General features: G+C 43.6%; 1 protein-coding gene across 1 annotated transcript in view; it reads right to left on the bottom strand.

The window, feature by feature from the left end:
• LOC126199242 (katanin-interacting protein-like) overlaps nt 1–16813 on the bottom strand; it is a 349391-nt gene that overhangs the window by 136677 nt on the left and 195901 nt on the right. Inside the window, exon 9 of the mRNA XM_049936035.1 lies at nt 4163–4259. Within this exon, the coding sequence (XP_049791992.1) occupies nt 4163–4259 (97 nt within the window). The remainder of the gene's footprint in view (nt 1–4162; nt 4260–16813) is intronic.

Below are 16813 nucleotides of genomic sequence, written 5' to 3'. Positions count from 1 at the left end.
TGTGTCTATTGCCACTTTTAGATGATTTTCATTAAGATCAGGCACTTCCACTGCAGCCTCAGTGATTTGTAATTTCAGAATCTCTCCCGTGAGTCTGTCTGTCTCCCCAACTCCACCACCTCCCGCACTCATACCTTCTAAATGCTTCCTTAAGTTTGTAAACCCAACCACCAAGAATACCACGTTGCATTCGGTTACTGCACTCCAAAGAGAGGATCTCTGGCCTTATGGACCAACACCTTCAGCCTGTTCAAACAAATTTCAGGCTTGCAGCCTGCTGTCGATTAATTCATTGCATGATATTTTGACTGGGCACCTGCCAGTCACCTTCAGGTGAGCCATCGAAGAATGATGAATACTTGCTCTGTTCCATCCTATGTAATGCAATGCCAGTATTCCATACATGTCTTAAAATTCAAGTTGATAGGTGGATCACACTTCATGGCAACAGTGCCCTCACTGGTGGAACCTTGGAACACAACTGTCCTCTGTGTTATTGCTTGCTGCAACTGTAGGCACACTCTGTTGTCTTTGATTACAACAAATCGTGGAGATGATGGGGTTCCACGCACTGTCCAACTGGTAGCCGCTATCACAGTTTATCAGATTTTTCTGTCACGTGTATATCCTCGTATTCTTTAATAATGGTTTCCAAAAAAGAGGTAGCTGTGGTCAGAATCACAGTTCCATCATACTCCATTGAATGCCCAGTGGAAATACAGTTGGCAATAGTAGACTGGCTTGGTTGCAAAAGTTGAGCCTAATGTTGATGTTCAGTCCAGCATGTGGTCTGTTCCACGTAGGCTGACAAGCTAATTTGTAAATTCCTGCCTTCCACAATAGTAAGTATCCTTCACTGATCTCAAAAAGTCTGCAATCTTAGATGGTGGATGGAAAATCACTTTCACTTGAAATTTACTGAGGATTCAGACTATTTTAAATGAAATGCTGCCCACAAAAGGAAGAAGAGCTAAAGATTTCGCCAGCGTTTTCTCCTCTACATCCACTTCCTGATTCTTAATTTCTACTGACAATGCCCAGTTAATCTGCTGCGGGAACATCCATTCTTTCTAAACATTGTCTTAAGTCAGCAAACTCTTTACGTAAACTATCTAGATCTGAGACAGTGTGACCTCTGGGTATGAGTGTTTCAAGCACACTCACAGTTTGCAACAGGTGATGACAACTTGATGCTTGAATGGGTTTCCGATAAAGTGAATGCCCAAGAGAACATCATCCTTTCGTCTAACCTAGACATACAAGAAAGGCAGGAAACCATCTTTCTCTGCTTCCATTATGAAGCGAACGTTGTTATGAATGGAGTTGAGGTGGTGAAGAAACTCCGTCAATTTATCTTCTCCATGAGGCCAGCCTATGAACGTATTGTCCACATACCTCCAAAATATAGTTGGTTTAATGGCAACTGAATCAAGTGCTGTCTCCTCGATATCCTCCATAAAAATGTTGCCCACCAAGCTAGACAGAGGTCTGCCCATGGCGATGTTGTCAATCTCCTCAAAATATTCTTGGTTGAACATGAAGTATGTTGAGGATAGAACATGCTAAAACAAAGCAGTGATGTCCACCTGAAACTTTTCCGTCCACTATCTGAGACTGCAGACCTTTTGGGATCGGTAAAGAATTACTTGAAATTGCGGAAGGCCAGAATTTACAAAATACCTTCTCTGTGTGGTATGGCTTACATAGGATATAACACAAGCACTGTGAAAGAATGCTGCTCTGAACATCAATGTTGCACTCACCTTTCGCAATCAAGCAAGTCTGCTATTGCCGAACACTGTATTTCCACTGGAATTCAATGGAGTATGGTAGAAATGTGATTCTGACCACAGCTACAACTTTTTGGGACTTCATTATTAAAGAATCCATGGAAATATGTCTGGCGGAAAATCTAATAAACCGTGATAAGCATTTACCAGTTGAGCAGTTCATGGAACCCCATCATCTCCACAATTTGTTTTAATGGAAGACAATAGAGTGCGCCAACAGTCGCGCGAGTGGTAACACAGAGGACAGCAGAGTTCCACCAGCGAGGGCACTGCCACCGTGAAGTGTGGTCCGTCTGTCAACTTGAATTTTGACAAATGCACAGAATACTTGCAGGGTGCTATATAGGGCGGAATAGAGCATGTCTTCATCCGTCTTCAATGGCTCATATAAAGATGACTGGCGGACACCCAGTTGAAATATTGTGCAATGAATTAATCGATGACTGGCCACATGACTAAAATTTGTTTGAACTTTAAATTCACCAGGAAAATTTTAAAATTCACCTTCTGTCTATTACCCGTAACCTACCCTTCTATATAAAAGACACTAACCATTTCCTTCACCAATTATCTACAATACCTATTCCTTTACCACCAAGTGCCTTGCTAATCACTGACAATGCCACCTCCCCCTACACCAACATTCCAAATGTCTATGGCCTTGCTGCTAAAGAACACTACTTTCTCAATGGCTGACTGACTCCAACCTCTTCTTCATCACCATGATCAACTATATCCTCACCTACAATTACTTCTCCTTTGAAGGATTTACCTACAAATAAATTTGTTGTACAGTGATGGGCACCCACATGGCACCATCCTATGCTAAGCTACTCTTGGGTCATCTAGAGGACTGCTTCCTAACCACCCAGTATCCCAAACCCTCCACCAGATGCAGATTCACTGATGACACCTTCATGATCTGAACCAAGGGAGAGGACACGCTGTCCACATTCTTCCACAACCTCAATACCTGCTCCCACATTTGCTTCACCTGATCGTCCTCAGCACAAGGCACCTGCCTCGATGTCGAGCTCCACCTCAAGGATGGCTATTCAACACCTCCACCACACTGAAGCTCCACTTTGATAGCTGCACCCATTCCACACCAAGAAGTCCCTTCTGTACAGCCTAGCCACCAAGGGGCACTGCATCTGTTGTGACAAGCAGTTCCTCTCTAAATAAGCCAACAGTCTCACTGAGGCCTTCACAGACCAAAATTACCCTCCGAACCTTGTCCAAAAACATATCTCCTGTGTCTCATCTCAACTGTCACCTACCATACCCCACATACCCACAGTCTGGCCACACAGGAGCACTCTTCCCACGGCTCAGTACCACCCAGGACTGGAGCAACTGAATCACATTCTCCAACAAGATTACCTCTCATCCTGTCCTGAAATAAGAAATAGCCTCCTCACCCTTCTCACAGTGGTATTCTGCTACTCATCCAACCCAGGCAATAACCTTGTCAGCAACCTACTCCACAACCCCTCTGTTCATGGCTTATATCTTTGCAACAGACCCAAATACTAGACCTGCCCCATACATCCTTCCACACTTCCTGTCACTGGTATCTCCAACTGCATCAAGGGCAGGGCTACCAATGAAAGCAGCCATGTGATTTAAAAACTTAGCTGCAACCACTATGCTGCATTCTCGGTGAACATGACTAATAACAAGCTGTCTGTCTGCATAAACAGCCACTGCCAACCTGTGGCCAGGAGACAGTTGGACCATCCAGTTGCAGAAACTGCCACTCAACACAATGTGCTCCACTTTAAAAATTTCTTCACAGCCTGTACCTTCCCGCCAACACCATATTTTTGAACTGTGTAGTTGAGAACTCACTCTGCATCATATCCTTTGTTCCCGCAACCAGCTTGGTCTCAACCCTCATTAGTCTCTGTCCTCCACCTGCCTAACCCCTTCCCTGCTTCCACCACAGTACATACATACCTTCTATCCCACCAATGCATCTACAAGTCCTCCCCCCCCCCCCCCACCAGTGCAGCCTCCAGATACTGCAGCTAGCAGCTACTTCTGAGGTATCTTAGTGTAGTGTATTATAGAACATAGCCCATGAGTCATGAGTAGACTTCTATCAATCTACCCCTCCATACTGAAGTTATTCCACAGTATCTTCAAATTTTTATTCTAGAATATCTATTATTTAAGGACATACTGAGTGATTACATGCCTTGATTCCTATTCTCTCACAGTACAGAAACATAAACAGTAAAAGAAAAATCACAACAGATTTAAACATCACCTTTTACAGATTGAAGTGCTTTGTGAGCTCCTCTTTTTATCTCCAGTTTGGCCAAAGATATAAAATTCTAAGCTGCTGAGTGGAATGGATGCAATCGTACCTGTATATATCTGGTGATGGTATACTGCAATGCAAATAATGTGGCTCCATATAAAGAGCTTCACCACTGTCATCAACCACCTCCAAGCCAGTGAGACCTAAATAAAATTAATATTCAATTATTTGTTAAAATATTTTTGTGAATGATGACAAGTGAAGGTAGGTAACATTAAAAGATGTACAAGAGCATATATGAAGAACACGTCACATTGAAAGTGCTCTAATGAAAATATGTAAGACCAATGACTACATCTCAGCTGTTTACTGGTCCTTATTATTCCATCCAGTGTGATGTGTTTCAGGTATAATACCTATTTTCAAACACATGAACCAGAGTAGGAGCAAATGATAGCCAGAGCTTGTTCCTGTACTTCCAGATATTATCAAATGAGACATTAACTATAAAATAATGCAGTAAGACCCCGATTTTATGTTCCCACGTTTTACGTTCTCCTGCTTTTTACATTCAGTTTTGTGTGTTCCAACAAAAGTCCTATTCTCTGAATACCATGCTTTCCCTCAATAACAATACCGCATTTTAACATTTCCCATAGTTTAAGTTTTCTTTCATGTTATCACTGCCTTTAATATTGATTTTCACACAGATTTCTGCAAAAAGTGCATCATATTCCTGCTCAATGTCAGCCTTGGAACAAAGCAGAAAATGCAGACTAGTTATTGCTCATGCAACGTAGCATTAGCATGGTAAGCAAGATTTTCATTTTTGGCATGTTGCACCACGGCTGCCTATATTATAGGTTCATAGTATATGGAAGGGTGGGAAGCATGCTGAGTCATTGCCTTACTGATAATAACAATCACAATAGTGACTCTAGCAGCAACATTCTTTCTGCTCATTTTGTTGTATTACAACAGCTTTAATTTAATTTCACAGTCATTTACACAAAAAACACTGCTTTTGAAGATGGACATCTCTACAATGGGCTTTCAAGAATTGTTACTTATGCACAAAATATGTTAATCCATACTAGGAGCAGAGTCATGAGTTGGTGTGACTTGATGTGAGACATCAACATGCCTCCTGAAGATTCTCAACATGATAACAATTTCCACCCTCTTTCTCACCCAGGACATCCCTGAATGGAGTGACCTCCTTGTTAGCAACATGCTGCAAATTTCGTGCCTATCATTCTCTGGGTGTGAAGCCTGCCAACTTCAGCGTTTTAACCCACATTGTGCTCCCAGTTTTATTTACTATCATTTCATAATGATTATCAATAATAAGTCTCATAAAAGAACACCAATATCTTTTTAATGTGGGGTTTCATGTTTTATTTACACCACTGGATATGATCAGAATGAAGAGGGAAACCCACACGTGCATTTCTGTGTCAGAATCCAGCCACAGCCTTCGTGATTTCATGAAGGCAGTGGTTAAGTGCTAACACACAAATGTGTGAAACCACATTAAAAAGATATCAGTGTCGTAATGTGAGATTTATTACTGACAATCATATAAAATTATGGGACATAAAACTTCTAACCAAAATTGATTAAAACATTAAAGCTGAAAGTCTTCATAAACAGATAGCAAAAGGCACAAAATCTTCAGCTTTCCAGTATTTTACACATTCCTGCATTTTATACTTTTTTGAGTCAGTCCAATGAAAAGCGTAAAAAGGGAGATTTACTGTATATATAAAGTAGCCAGTCATGTCTGAATACAGCATACATCATTTATGGTGTTAATCTAATGTCACAAAATCACTAGATTTTATGCTTCTAAGTATTTTTTTAAGGATAATAGCAGTGTGAAACACATATAGGAATTACCAATAAAAGTACTATAACTACAAAGAGAAACTGCTAAATTTGCTCCTACAACAAAGATCTTAAAAGGAATTAATTGTAATGAAGTGGATCAATATCACAATTCATCGATTTTGCCTAATGACAGACCTGTACTATTTAAGATACATCAAAGTAGATGTTTGCTGTGTGTACTAGATAAATATTTTGATGTGTAAGTATTGCATGTGCTTGTACACCATTTTAAGAGCGCAGAAGTGTTCCTTACAGGTAATAAAATAATACTTCTTTCCAAAGGCGGTTTGGGGAGTTAAGTCAAAAATACAGAAAAGTGAACATCATAAGAAAGTTGAAGTATTACCAGTCATGTCAGAAAAACAATATGTTAGAACTTCTAGTTTAACAAGTATATTTAGGAACGACACTACAACACATATATGTCACAAAGTAAGTTAACATGTGTACAAGTTAGCGTTCAGATAAGCACTGAGTCTCAGTCTAGCGGCCGCTGCTCGGCTGGCCGCTTAGGTGGCGCTGCTGCTGCATGGCTGGCAGGCAGACAGCGCCGCACGTAGAGGACGTGCGTACTTGCGCGGCGGCACTTTAAATGATCGGCGAGTCACAACACTTTTCCCCCCCTTGAAATTGTTGCACTGGTCTTGATGGATGTGTCCTGGAGATGGCTGACGTCCATAGGCGTTGTGTGACTCGACGTAAAGTCTCGAGGAGGAGGCTTCCCGTACGGACGGAAGTGTCCCTGATGATAACGGGTCGAGATGACAGGAGACGTAGGGGTCGAATCTGCTGGGGCCCCACGCACCAATCTGCCCGTTGCGGCAAGTCCAGTTGATATGACAGGAGACATGGGCGATGCGTCAGCGTCTGTTGGAGGAGGAGGCGAGCAGATGTACTCTGACACTGGTTGGTCCTCCAGTTCCCGCATGGGCACGTCGTCTGGTGGCATCCGTTCTGGTGCTGGCATCGCGATGACGGGTAGAGGGCGGCGTTGTGAGTATGGAGATGTGCCAAGATCCCGAGCATCAGGGAGAGTCAAGGGTGGTGTGGCGGCATTCGGAACAGGTGTTGTTGGCACCCGAAGCCGAAGCTGGTCCGAATGACGCACTGCAACACCTGTGTCCGTCTGGATTTCATACAGGCGTCTGCCACGGTGTCTTAAGATGCGGCCCGGGCTCCATTTTGGCCGCCTGCCATATCCCCGTACCCAGACGAGGTCGTCGGCGGTGAACTGGCCAAGTGACGGCACCCGCGGCCGGGAGGTGGGAGGCCGCAGAAGATGAAGTGGAGTGCGGGGCTGTCGGCCATGTAAGAGCTCAGCCGGGCTGTGATCGCCCATGGGGGTGAAACGGTAAGACGCCAGGAACTGGAGAAGCGCCTCATCAGCAGCAGAAGAAGTCAGAAGTTTCCGCATTTGAGCCTTAAACGTGCGGACCAGTCGTTCAGCCTCACCGTTGGATTGTGGATGGAACGGCGGGGCCGTGACATGCGTAACACCGTGACGAGCACAAAAATCCGCAAAGTCAGAAGAGGCAAATTGCGGACCATTATCAGTAACAAGAGTAGAGGGGAGGCCTTCCAAAGAAAAAATGCGGGCGAGAGCACTGGTGGTTGCCGCGGTGGTAGGTGACGTGCAACGGACAATGAAAGGAAAGTTAGAGTAGGCGTCAATTATGAGGAGCCAATAAGTACCTAAAAAGGGTCCCGCAAAATCAGCATGAATGCGCTCCCAGGGCTTCTCAGGCGAAGGCCACGGTGACAAAGATGACTTCGGGGCAGCGGCCTGTGACGCACAAGGGCCGCAGGCAGCGACCATGTGTACGATTTCAGAGTCGATGCCAGGCCAGTAAACATGACGGCACACCAGAGATTTGGTGCGCGACACACCCCAGTGCCCCTGGTGAAGGAGGCGCAAGACCGAAGCACGCAAAGACGCGGGGACCACAACACGCGGCGAAACATTGTCAGTGGAGAGGAGGATAACACCATCCCTAGCTGTGAGGCGGTAGCACAAAGGGTAGTAGTTCCGCAACGGATCAGAAGTCTTAGCGGACGGGCGATCAGGCCAACCCGTCTGAATACAGCGTAAAACCCGGGAGAGGGTAGGGTCAGAACCCGTAGCAGCCGCCAGCCTGTCCCCAGTGATGGGGAACCCGTCCACAACCCGCTGCTCGGCAACATCCAGGTGGAAACACAAAAGTTCGTCCCTATCGAATGCCCGATCAGGGCCCATGGGGAGGCGAGACAAAGCATCAGCATTCGCATGTTGAGCCGTTGGCCGGAAATGAATCTCATAGTTGAAACGGGACAAGTAAAGAGCCCAACGCTGGAGGCGGTGTGCAGCCTTGTCGGGAAGTGACGTTGATGGGTGAAACAAGGAAACAAGTGGTTTGTGATCCGTAACAAGATGAAATTTTGTGCCATAGAGAAAAACACCAAACTTATGAAGAGCATAAATGATGGCCAAAGCTTCTTTCTCAATCTGAGAATACTTTTGTTGGGCATCCGTGAGCGTTTTGGAGGCATAAGCAATGGGTTGTTCCGAACCGTCAGAAAAACGGTGCGCAAGGACTGCCCCAACCCCGTAGTGAGAGGCGTCTGTAGCAAGGACAAGATGTTGGCCAGGTCGATAAGTAGCCAGGCACGGGGCCTGTATCAGCATAGTCTTCAATTTCTGGAAAGCCGCGTCACATGACGCGGACCAGTGAAAAGGCACGTTTTTATGCAACAGGCGATGCAACGGCTGAGCCACCGACGCTGCAGACGGTAAAAACTTGTGATAGTATGCTATTTTCCCCAAGAAGGCCTGCAGTTCCTTAACAGACGTAGGGCGAGGAAGGGCATCGATCGCAGCGACAGTTTGTTGAAGCGGACGAATACCATCCCGAGAGAGTTGAAACCCCAAGTACGTGATAGATGCCTGAAAAAATTGTGATTTCTGAAGGTTACACTTAAGACCTGCAGTCTGTAAGACAGTAAAAAGTGTGTGGAGATTTTGAAGATGTTCGTCAGTGGTGGAGCCCGTGACAACAATGTCGTCCATGTAATTGATACACCCAGGGACAGGGAGCAATAATTGTTCCAAGAATCGCTGAAAGAGAGCAGGGGCGCTAGCAACCCCGAATGGCAGGCGTTGGTATTGATAGAGGCCGAAAGGCGTGTTAAGGACCAGAAACTGCCGGGAAGCAGCGTCGAGAGGAAGTTGATGATAAGCTTCTGACAGGTCAATTTTAGAAAAATACTGCCCTCCAGCGAGTTTAGTGAACAGTTCTTCAGGACGGGGCATAGGGTAAGTGTCGATGAGGCATTGAGCATTTACCGTGGCTTTGAAATCGCCACAGAGACGAATAGCACCATTGGGCTTGGCAACTACAACGACAGGAGAGGACCACTCACTGGAAGTGACAGGAAGCAAGACCCCTGAAGTAGTGAGACGATCCAACTCGTTTGACCTGATCACGAAGGGCCACAGGAATGGGCCGAGCCCAAAAAAACTTAGGCCGAGCAGTGGGTTTGAGCGTGATATGAGCTTCAAAGTCGTGTGCACGGCCTAACCCAGGAGAAAAAAATGGACGAAAAGGTCGTCGACAAAGAATCCAGTTTAGCATAAGGAATAGCGTCGGAGACAATATTGACAGAGTCATCTATGGAGAACCCAAAAACGCGGAAGGCATCGAAACCAAAAAGATTTTCTGCGTTGCCCTGGTCGACCACAAATATGGGAACAGTGCGAACGACGGATTTGTAAGATACCTCAGCATTAAACTGTCCCAAGAGAGAAATCTTCTGTTTATTGTACGTCCGTAATTGCCGAGTGACAGGGGACAGGAGTGGAGAACCCAGCTGAAGATACGTCTGAGAATTAATTATAGTGGCGGCAGAACCGGTATCCACTTGCATGCGAACATCTCGATCAAGGATTTGGACAGTGAGGAATAACTTCCCGGAAAGGGAAGAAGTGCAATTGACAGACAACACAGAATCAGAATCAGCGTCATGTTCATGGACGTCATTTATGCGGTCGGATTTACAAACGGAAGACACGTGACCTTTCTTTTTGCAATTGTGACACACAGCCCAACGTTGTGGACAATCCTCGCGTGAATGTTTCGTAAAACACCTTGGACATGAAGGAAGTTGCCGGGGATTTTGCTGCAGTTTCTTAGGGGTTTGTTTACGGCTTGGCCGAGGCTGCGCGTGGGAGCGCACTGCGGCCACGTCGGCCGGCGGGGACGCGCCGCGCGCGTCGTCAACAGCGCACAGAGGTTGTATTTCCCCGACGTCACCCCACGCTTCTATTTGTGCCCCAGCGGCGCGAGAAATTTCAAGAACTTCATCTAAAGTCGGATTCGCTAACTGAAGGGCACGTTGCCGAACTTCTTTGTCGGGCGCCGACCGGATAATAGCATCCCGTACCATGGAATCGGCATAGGAGTCTTTGTGAACATCAGTAACAAAGTGACTCTTTCGACTGAGGCCGTGAAGTTCAGCAGCCCAAGCGCGATAAGATTGATTGGGTTGTTTGTGACAACGATAAAAGGCAACACGAGAGGCTACCACATGCGTTTGCTTTTGAAAATAGACCGACAGAAGGGAACACATTTCAGCAAAGGACAAAGACGCAGGATCCTTCAAAGGGGCCAATTGCGACAACAACCGATACATTTGAGGCGAAATCCAGGAAAGGAACAGAGACTTACATGCTTGTTCGTCCGAGACATAAAATGCCAAGAAGTGCTGTCGAAGACGTTTTTCATAATCCGACCAGTCTTCTGCCGTCTCGTCGTAAGGAGGAAAAGGAGGTACAGCCAACGACGAGAACCGGCCCGCATTTGACGCCGCGACGAAATCGCGAATCGCCGCCGTTAGAAGCGTTTGCTGTTCAAGGAGATTTTGCAAGAGTTGCTCGACAGTAGCCATGGAACCCTGTGAGTCAACGGTGAAAAGGAAAAATCCACTACCTCGTCGCCAATTGTTAGAACTTCTAGTTTAACAAGTATATTTAGGAACGACACTACAACACATATATGTCACAGAGTAAGTTAACATGTGTACAAGTTAGCGTTCAGATAAGCACTGAGTCTCAGTCTAGCGGCCACTGCTCGGCTGGCCGCTTAGGTGGCGAAGCTGCTGCATGGCTGGCAGGCAGACAGCGCCGCACGTAGAGGACGTGCGTAATTGCGCGGCGGCACTTTAAATGATCGGCGAGTCACAACACAATATTTTAAATTATTTCTATTATGTTATGGGATTTTTAGTCCACTCCGACATAAAATGAGAGTTTAAAACGTATTTTTTTAACTGTAGAATGTTGGTCAAAAAATATCAAATGATCTCTGATAAAAAATAAATAAATAAAAATTAAATTTTAAGTTGTCAGTTTTAGCATGGATGCATAGGAGTTAGTAATTTGTTTATCACTTTTGCATTTCTCAGTATAATTTTCTATTCTGTACATACTGAACAATATTTTAAATTATTTCTACTATATTGTGGGATTTACTAGTGGTGGTCATTTTTGGCCCACTCCCACATAGAAGAGTTTTAACTGTGTTTTGAACAATACAAAGTTGGCCCAAAATTGTGAAATTGTTCCTAGCTATAAGAATAACGTTTACAATGTCAGTTCTAGCATGGACCACTATGAGTTAATAGCTTTTTTAATCATTTCTGCACTTCTCTTTATGACTTTACATTCTGTTCCTGGTTTGTTCTGTACCTGGTACACATGACAGCTACAAATGTGCTCAAACGAATGAAGGTAGTACAGATGAGTATGAAGACAAAACACAGTTCAGAATGATTTTAATAATCAATCAGGAAGCATTGAGAAAGGTCATGTGACCACCTCCTCAATATGCCTGATGAGAGGCTCTCTCTCTCTCTCTCCCTCTCTCTCATGTTTTGCATTTGGTCCAGGGCAGTCAAGTGAGGTCAACTATTTCCACTGCCTTTCATACTTGAATTCTGCTAAAAAGGAGATATCCTTAGGCCGTCTACATCTGACTCTGTCTTATGTTTTATTCCTGCATCTGCCTATCTCTTCTAGTTTGATTCTGCTCCAAGACAGACAAGCTGTCTGTAGTATCCTGGGCTAATGAGAATTCTAGTTCCAACTCAGATGTCATCATGGAGACAGCACATACACTGTCATACATCATGGCCAATGCTAGGGTGCACTGGCAAAAAACCATGGTCACTGATAGTGGGGACTCACCTGAACCTTGTCCTGCACCAGGAGGCATTCGCAACTGGTATGGGGGGGGGGGGGCTCTGAATTAAAGCATGTGGTCAGTATTTAGGGACCAGCAACATCCATGTTAAACCACTTTGTATCATCTAGCAACATCATGATCTTGGCTGGCTAATAGAGAATACCTGCCATACTTGGGACTTTGATATTACCGGATTCCTACTTGGAAGACTGTATTATTAGTATACAATGAAATGGCCATGGATCTCTGGACTTTCTAGTTAAACTGTCGAGTATGACTCTGTTGGACTTAGACATGACACGTACAAGTTATGATCTTACTTGTACTGTGTTTCACTGTTGAATAAACCAAGTATTCCCCAAGAACTGTCAAATATTTTAGTGCACTGAGGACTCTACTTGCTGGTCGACAGGACACGAATCCTGCACTCTGTCACCAACACAGTGCCACCATGGAGCTACCATTCTTGAAATTGTCACAACTGCAGCTGCAGCAACAAGCTCAGCAGCTGCAGCAACAGGCTGAGCAACACTCGCAGCTACAAGCAACACAACAAGCAGTCTTAGAGCGTAAAGTACTGCTCACTGCCCCTTCAGTGCTCTTACTTGCTATTCCAACCTTCAAACCTGAGGACGAAGACTGGGATAGCTTCCACTGCAGGCTTCTTCTGTGCTTCCAGGCATTTAATATACTGAATATTATTACCCAGCACAGTTGGCATCTCTCAGCTAACCCAAAGTTGCTGTCTATACTTTGTAAAATATGTTCTCTTGTAGTGTCTGAGGTGCTACCTTTTGCACACATTTGTAGTATGTTGTCTTCCTGTTATGAGCAACTGTGTCACTAATCACTGCTAGGTTCAGAAGTTTTCAGTGTCAAAAGCAATTCTTCCAAACTTATGCAGCTCTGGTGGTGTATTTAAAAGATCTCTCCAGAAAGTGCCATTTTAGATACAAAAACTCTGCATACAAACAGCCGTGCACAGAATTTTTAATGTGCTGTGCCATAATTCATTACAATCCTGATCATGAAGTAATATTCCAAACATTGGGATTAGAAAATCCCATACTAGGTGAAGTTCTTGCAGTCACTAAAGCTTATGAAATCTTCATGTCAGCACACCATTCATTCGACGAACTTGAGCCTACACATTCCCACTATCGTGAAACTGATCAGGACAAATATGTCTCCCTGCCCATGCAGGTACTTGTGTGAGCAGAATTCAGTGAATTTGTCAACATACAGCAATACTGCACACTGTTCTGTCAATAGGAACTGTTATGCAAGTAGAGTATATACTTTGCTTAGTGATACAGTTCCTGCACAGCAAGCTGCATAGGTTTTGTGGCTTTCCATCATCGTTTCTTTATGCTTTCTCATGCCCATGGCCTTTTCCAGTATGTCAAATGTGATCACTTTGGTAAAATCAATCATACAGCCAATGTCTGTCACACCACGCCTTCCAGGCTGGCCCAGTCCTGGTCACTGTCACTACAACCAGTTCACGCTCAACATGAGTAGCTCCACATAACACAGTGTAGGCCGCGTGGGGTAGCCGCACGGTCTGAGGCGTCTTGTCATGGTCCACGCAGCTAACCCCATCAAAGGTTCAAATCCTCCCTCGGGCATGGGTGTGTGTGTGTCGTCCTTAGTGTAAGTTAGATTAAATAGTGTGTACAGTGTGTAAGCTTAGGGACCGATGACCTCTGCAGTTTGGTCCCATAAGACCTCACCACAAATTTCCAATTTAAACACAGTGTAAACATGACAACAAGTAATTCACATGGCTCCACTTGGTCATGAAAAGACCTAAGTAGATCCTTTTCCAGTTTACCATTATTAAGGTAGCTATTCAATTTCAAAATTTATATAGGTGCCTTTGTCTTGTTAACTGGCAAATTTACATACAAAAAACATGGTGCACAGCCCATCAAAACTTATTGCATAATGGCTCCATTATTATTCTAAGTAAAATATTCTGTTCCACGGTATTGATGCAATACAGATGTAACTCTCATGTAATCTCTCCTTCTTGTTTGTCACTTCTGTCTGAGTGCAGAACATTTTTGGCTGAGAGATTTTTCAAGCCTTCTGTTTTCAGATCAATCATAAAGTCCACAATATTTCACAAGGGGTTCCCTTTCACACTTTTAGGTGTTGGGTGATAAATTTTCTTCTGTGTTTTATGACAGCCTATATACTATTGTACTGCACATATCACACTTGAATCCATGGTGACACCAATGCTCTACCGTACTTGCCATATTCCTGTCACTTTCTTCGCAAATACTTGATTACCTCCAGCAGCAACAAATTCTAGTCAGTGGGCTACATCTCAAGCGGCAATGAAAAAGATCCCAAAGGACAAACTGTGCTCATTTGTGGTTGTTAACACACCATTGTATAGTATAACTACAGTCAACTGCCTTTTGGAATTGCTAGCGCCCTGACAATTTTCCAGCGATACCTCGAACAAAGTATCAGTGACATCCACAACTGTTGCAGTTACTTGTTTGATACAACTGCCAAGGTCTGTACGTAAGTGGAACTCCTTCACAATTTGTACCTGCTCTTTACCAAGCTCCTGCAGAATGGTTTAAAGTGTAATTTTGGTAAGTGTGAATTCTTCAAGTGTCAAGTAGCATACCTAACTGGGACACATCATTAGAAGTGGACACTTAGAACTAATGCAAAAACATATGGAAGCAATAACTTGTTTACCCACACAACCAAACCTAAGTAGCTAGACGTTTTCTTAAGTAAAGTATATTATTACTCTACGTTCATACCTCAGAAACACGAGGTTACTAAACCTTTAAACAGTCTCTACAGAACAGGATTCATTGGACAGGCACCTGTCAGGCAAAATTAGAAGCGTCAAAAATAATCCTTAAAAAGATCCCCTGCTTATTTATGTTTTATGCTGCCCAAGATCTTATCTTAGCCACTGATGCCTCACAAAATGGCACTGTAATGGTTCTGTCCTTCAAAAATCCTGACGAATTTGAAAAACCTATTAATTATGCATCTAAAACTCTGAACCCAGCCATCTACAGCCAAACTGAGAAAGAAGCTCTTGCCGTTGTTTTAGGGATTAAAAATTTCATACATTCTTACAAGCAACCATATTCCACTTACTAACTGACTACAAATCACTCACCGCATTTTCCACACATAAATCCAAGATTCCTGATAAAACAACCCAATGGCTTCTTTTTAAGCAAATACCATTATATAAGGGGGTGTAGTTTGTGTTCTTGCCGCAGATGATGATGATTATACGAATATTTTGTCAGGATTTGTAAGCGGTGGGTCCTTGAGGTACAGCAATACGTGAACACGAGAAGTAAGTTTAAACCGTTTTATTAACAAAGGCGGATTATACAACATGCATGCTATGCGCACCCATCATCACTGTATCTGACATCCTAACACCAGCTAATTATGGTCGTAAGGCTAAGAAAAGAGACATATTCGCGCCCAAGGCCGCGCTGGTTAATACTGAGCGCTGCAGACGGCGGCCAGTCGCATAACCTCCATCACAATGAGGCCGGACGCACGTCTACTGACCAAGCGAATCATCAGCATTCCAGATAGGCTGGCTGGCAAGCACGTGTTAACATACCACACAGCTGCGTGCAACCCGTAGACCCTTACATCACTCTCCCCAGAGAAAATGAGCAACCATAGGTGGCTCAAAATGACCTCTATTTTGCCCGTTGTGACATCAGAAGGCATTGCAACATGTATTTTCATTTGCAGACACAGTAACGTTCAGTACAGAGAAGCATGCCTTCAAGATGACAATTTCATACATGACAAATGCTGTTGACAAAAGACCAATTAATAAAAGCAATAAAAACACAATATGACAATCAAATATGCATTAACATTACTGGAGGATTCGAAGGACTTAATTCTATTTGCTGCTTCAATGAAATTTAACTCATTATCTGAAGAGATTACATTTTCATGGATGTCCTTAATTAAATTATTGTCTTCAGAAAAACCTGATAAGGAATGCCTTCCATATGTTAATATGTATGAATCATTGTAATAAACAGATAACATTCTAGTTAATGGCAAATGTCCAGTTGCATGAAATGTGGTTGGCAACACACTAGGCATATCAAATAGTTCACATGATAAATCACAATGTGTGGCATTCAAGATTAATCCATTATTGTTCAATTTTTGTGTAAAGGGTAGCTCAGGTGTACCACAGATTTTACAAGGAAATGTGACATCAAGGGTGGAGTTAAATGAGAAAATTATACCTTCAGAACATTGTTTAAGAAATGGATGACAAAGATGTGTTAAAATTCTAGGGCAGTCATCTCTTGGGGGATTATTTCTCACAGCCATACACTTTACTGTCTAAGAATACTGCCGATTCAGGGCAAATTAACTGATGACAATGTTTACACATATGCAAAACATTTTCATTTAGGGATACAAAATATCTTCGATCCTTGCTTATCAGTAGATAATCATTCAGTACATACTTTACATGAATACCTGCCTGTCTCTATTTAACAGGGTAAGCATAAATCTTATACATTTCAAAATTATGCTTTGATCTAGCAATGGGAATATAGAAATAATAACAGTTAATTCATCTTCAATCATTAAGGAGTGTGTGATGGTTAACT

Source organism: Schistocerca nitens, chromosome 8 (assembly GCF_023898315.1).
Source record: "Schistocerca nitens isolate TAMUIC-IGC-003100 chromosome 8, iqSchNite1.1, whole genome shotgun sequence".
NCBI classification, from domain to species: Eukaryota; Metazoa; Arthropoda; class Insecta; order Orthoptera; family Acrididae; genus Schistocerca; species Schistocerca nitens.
Note: the sequence above shows the minus strand (reverse complement) of the source record. Positions and strands in the feature narration are given on the sequence as shown.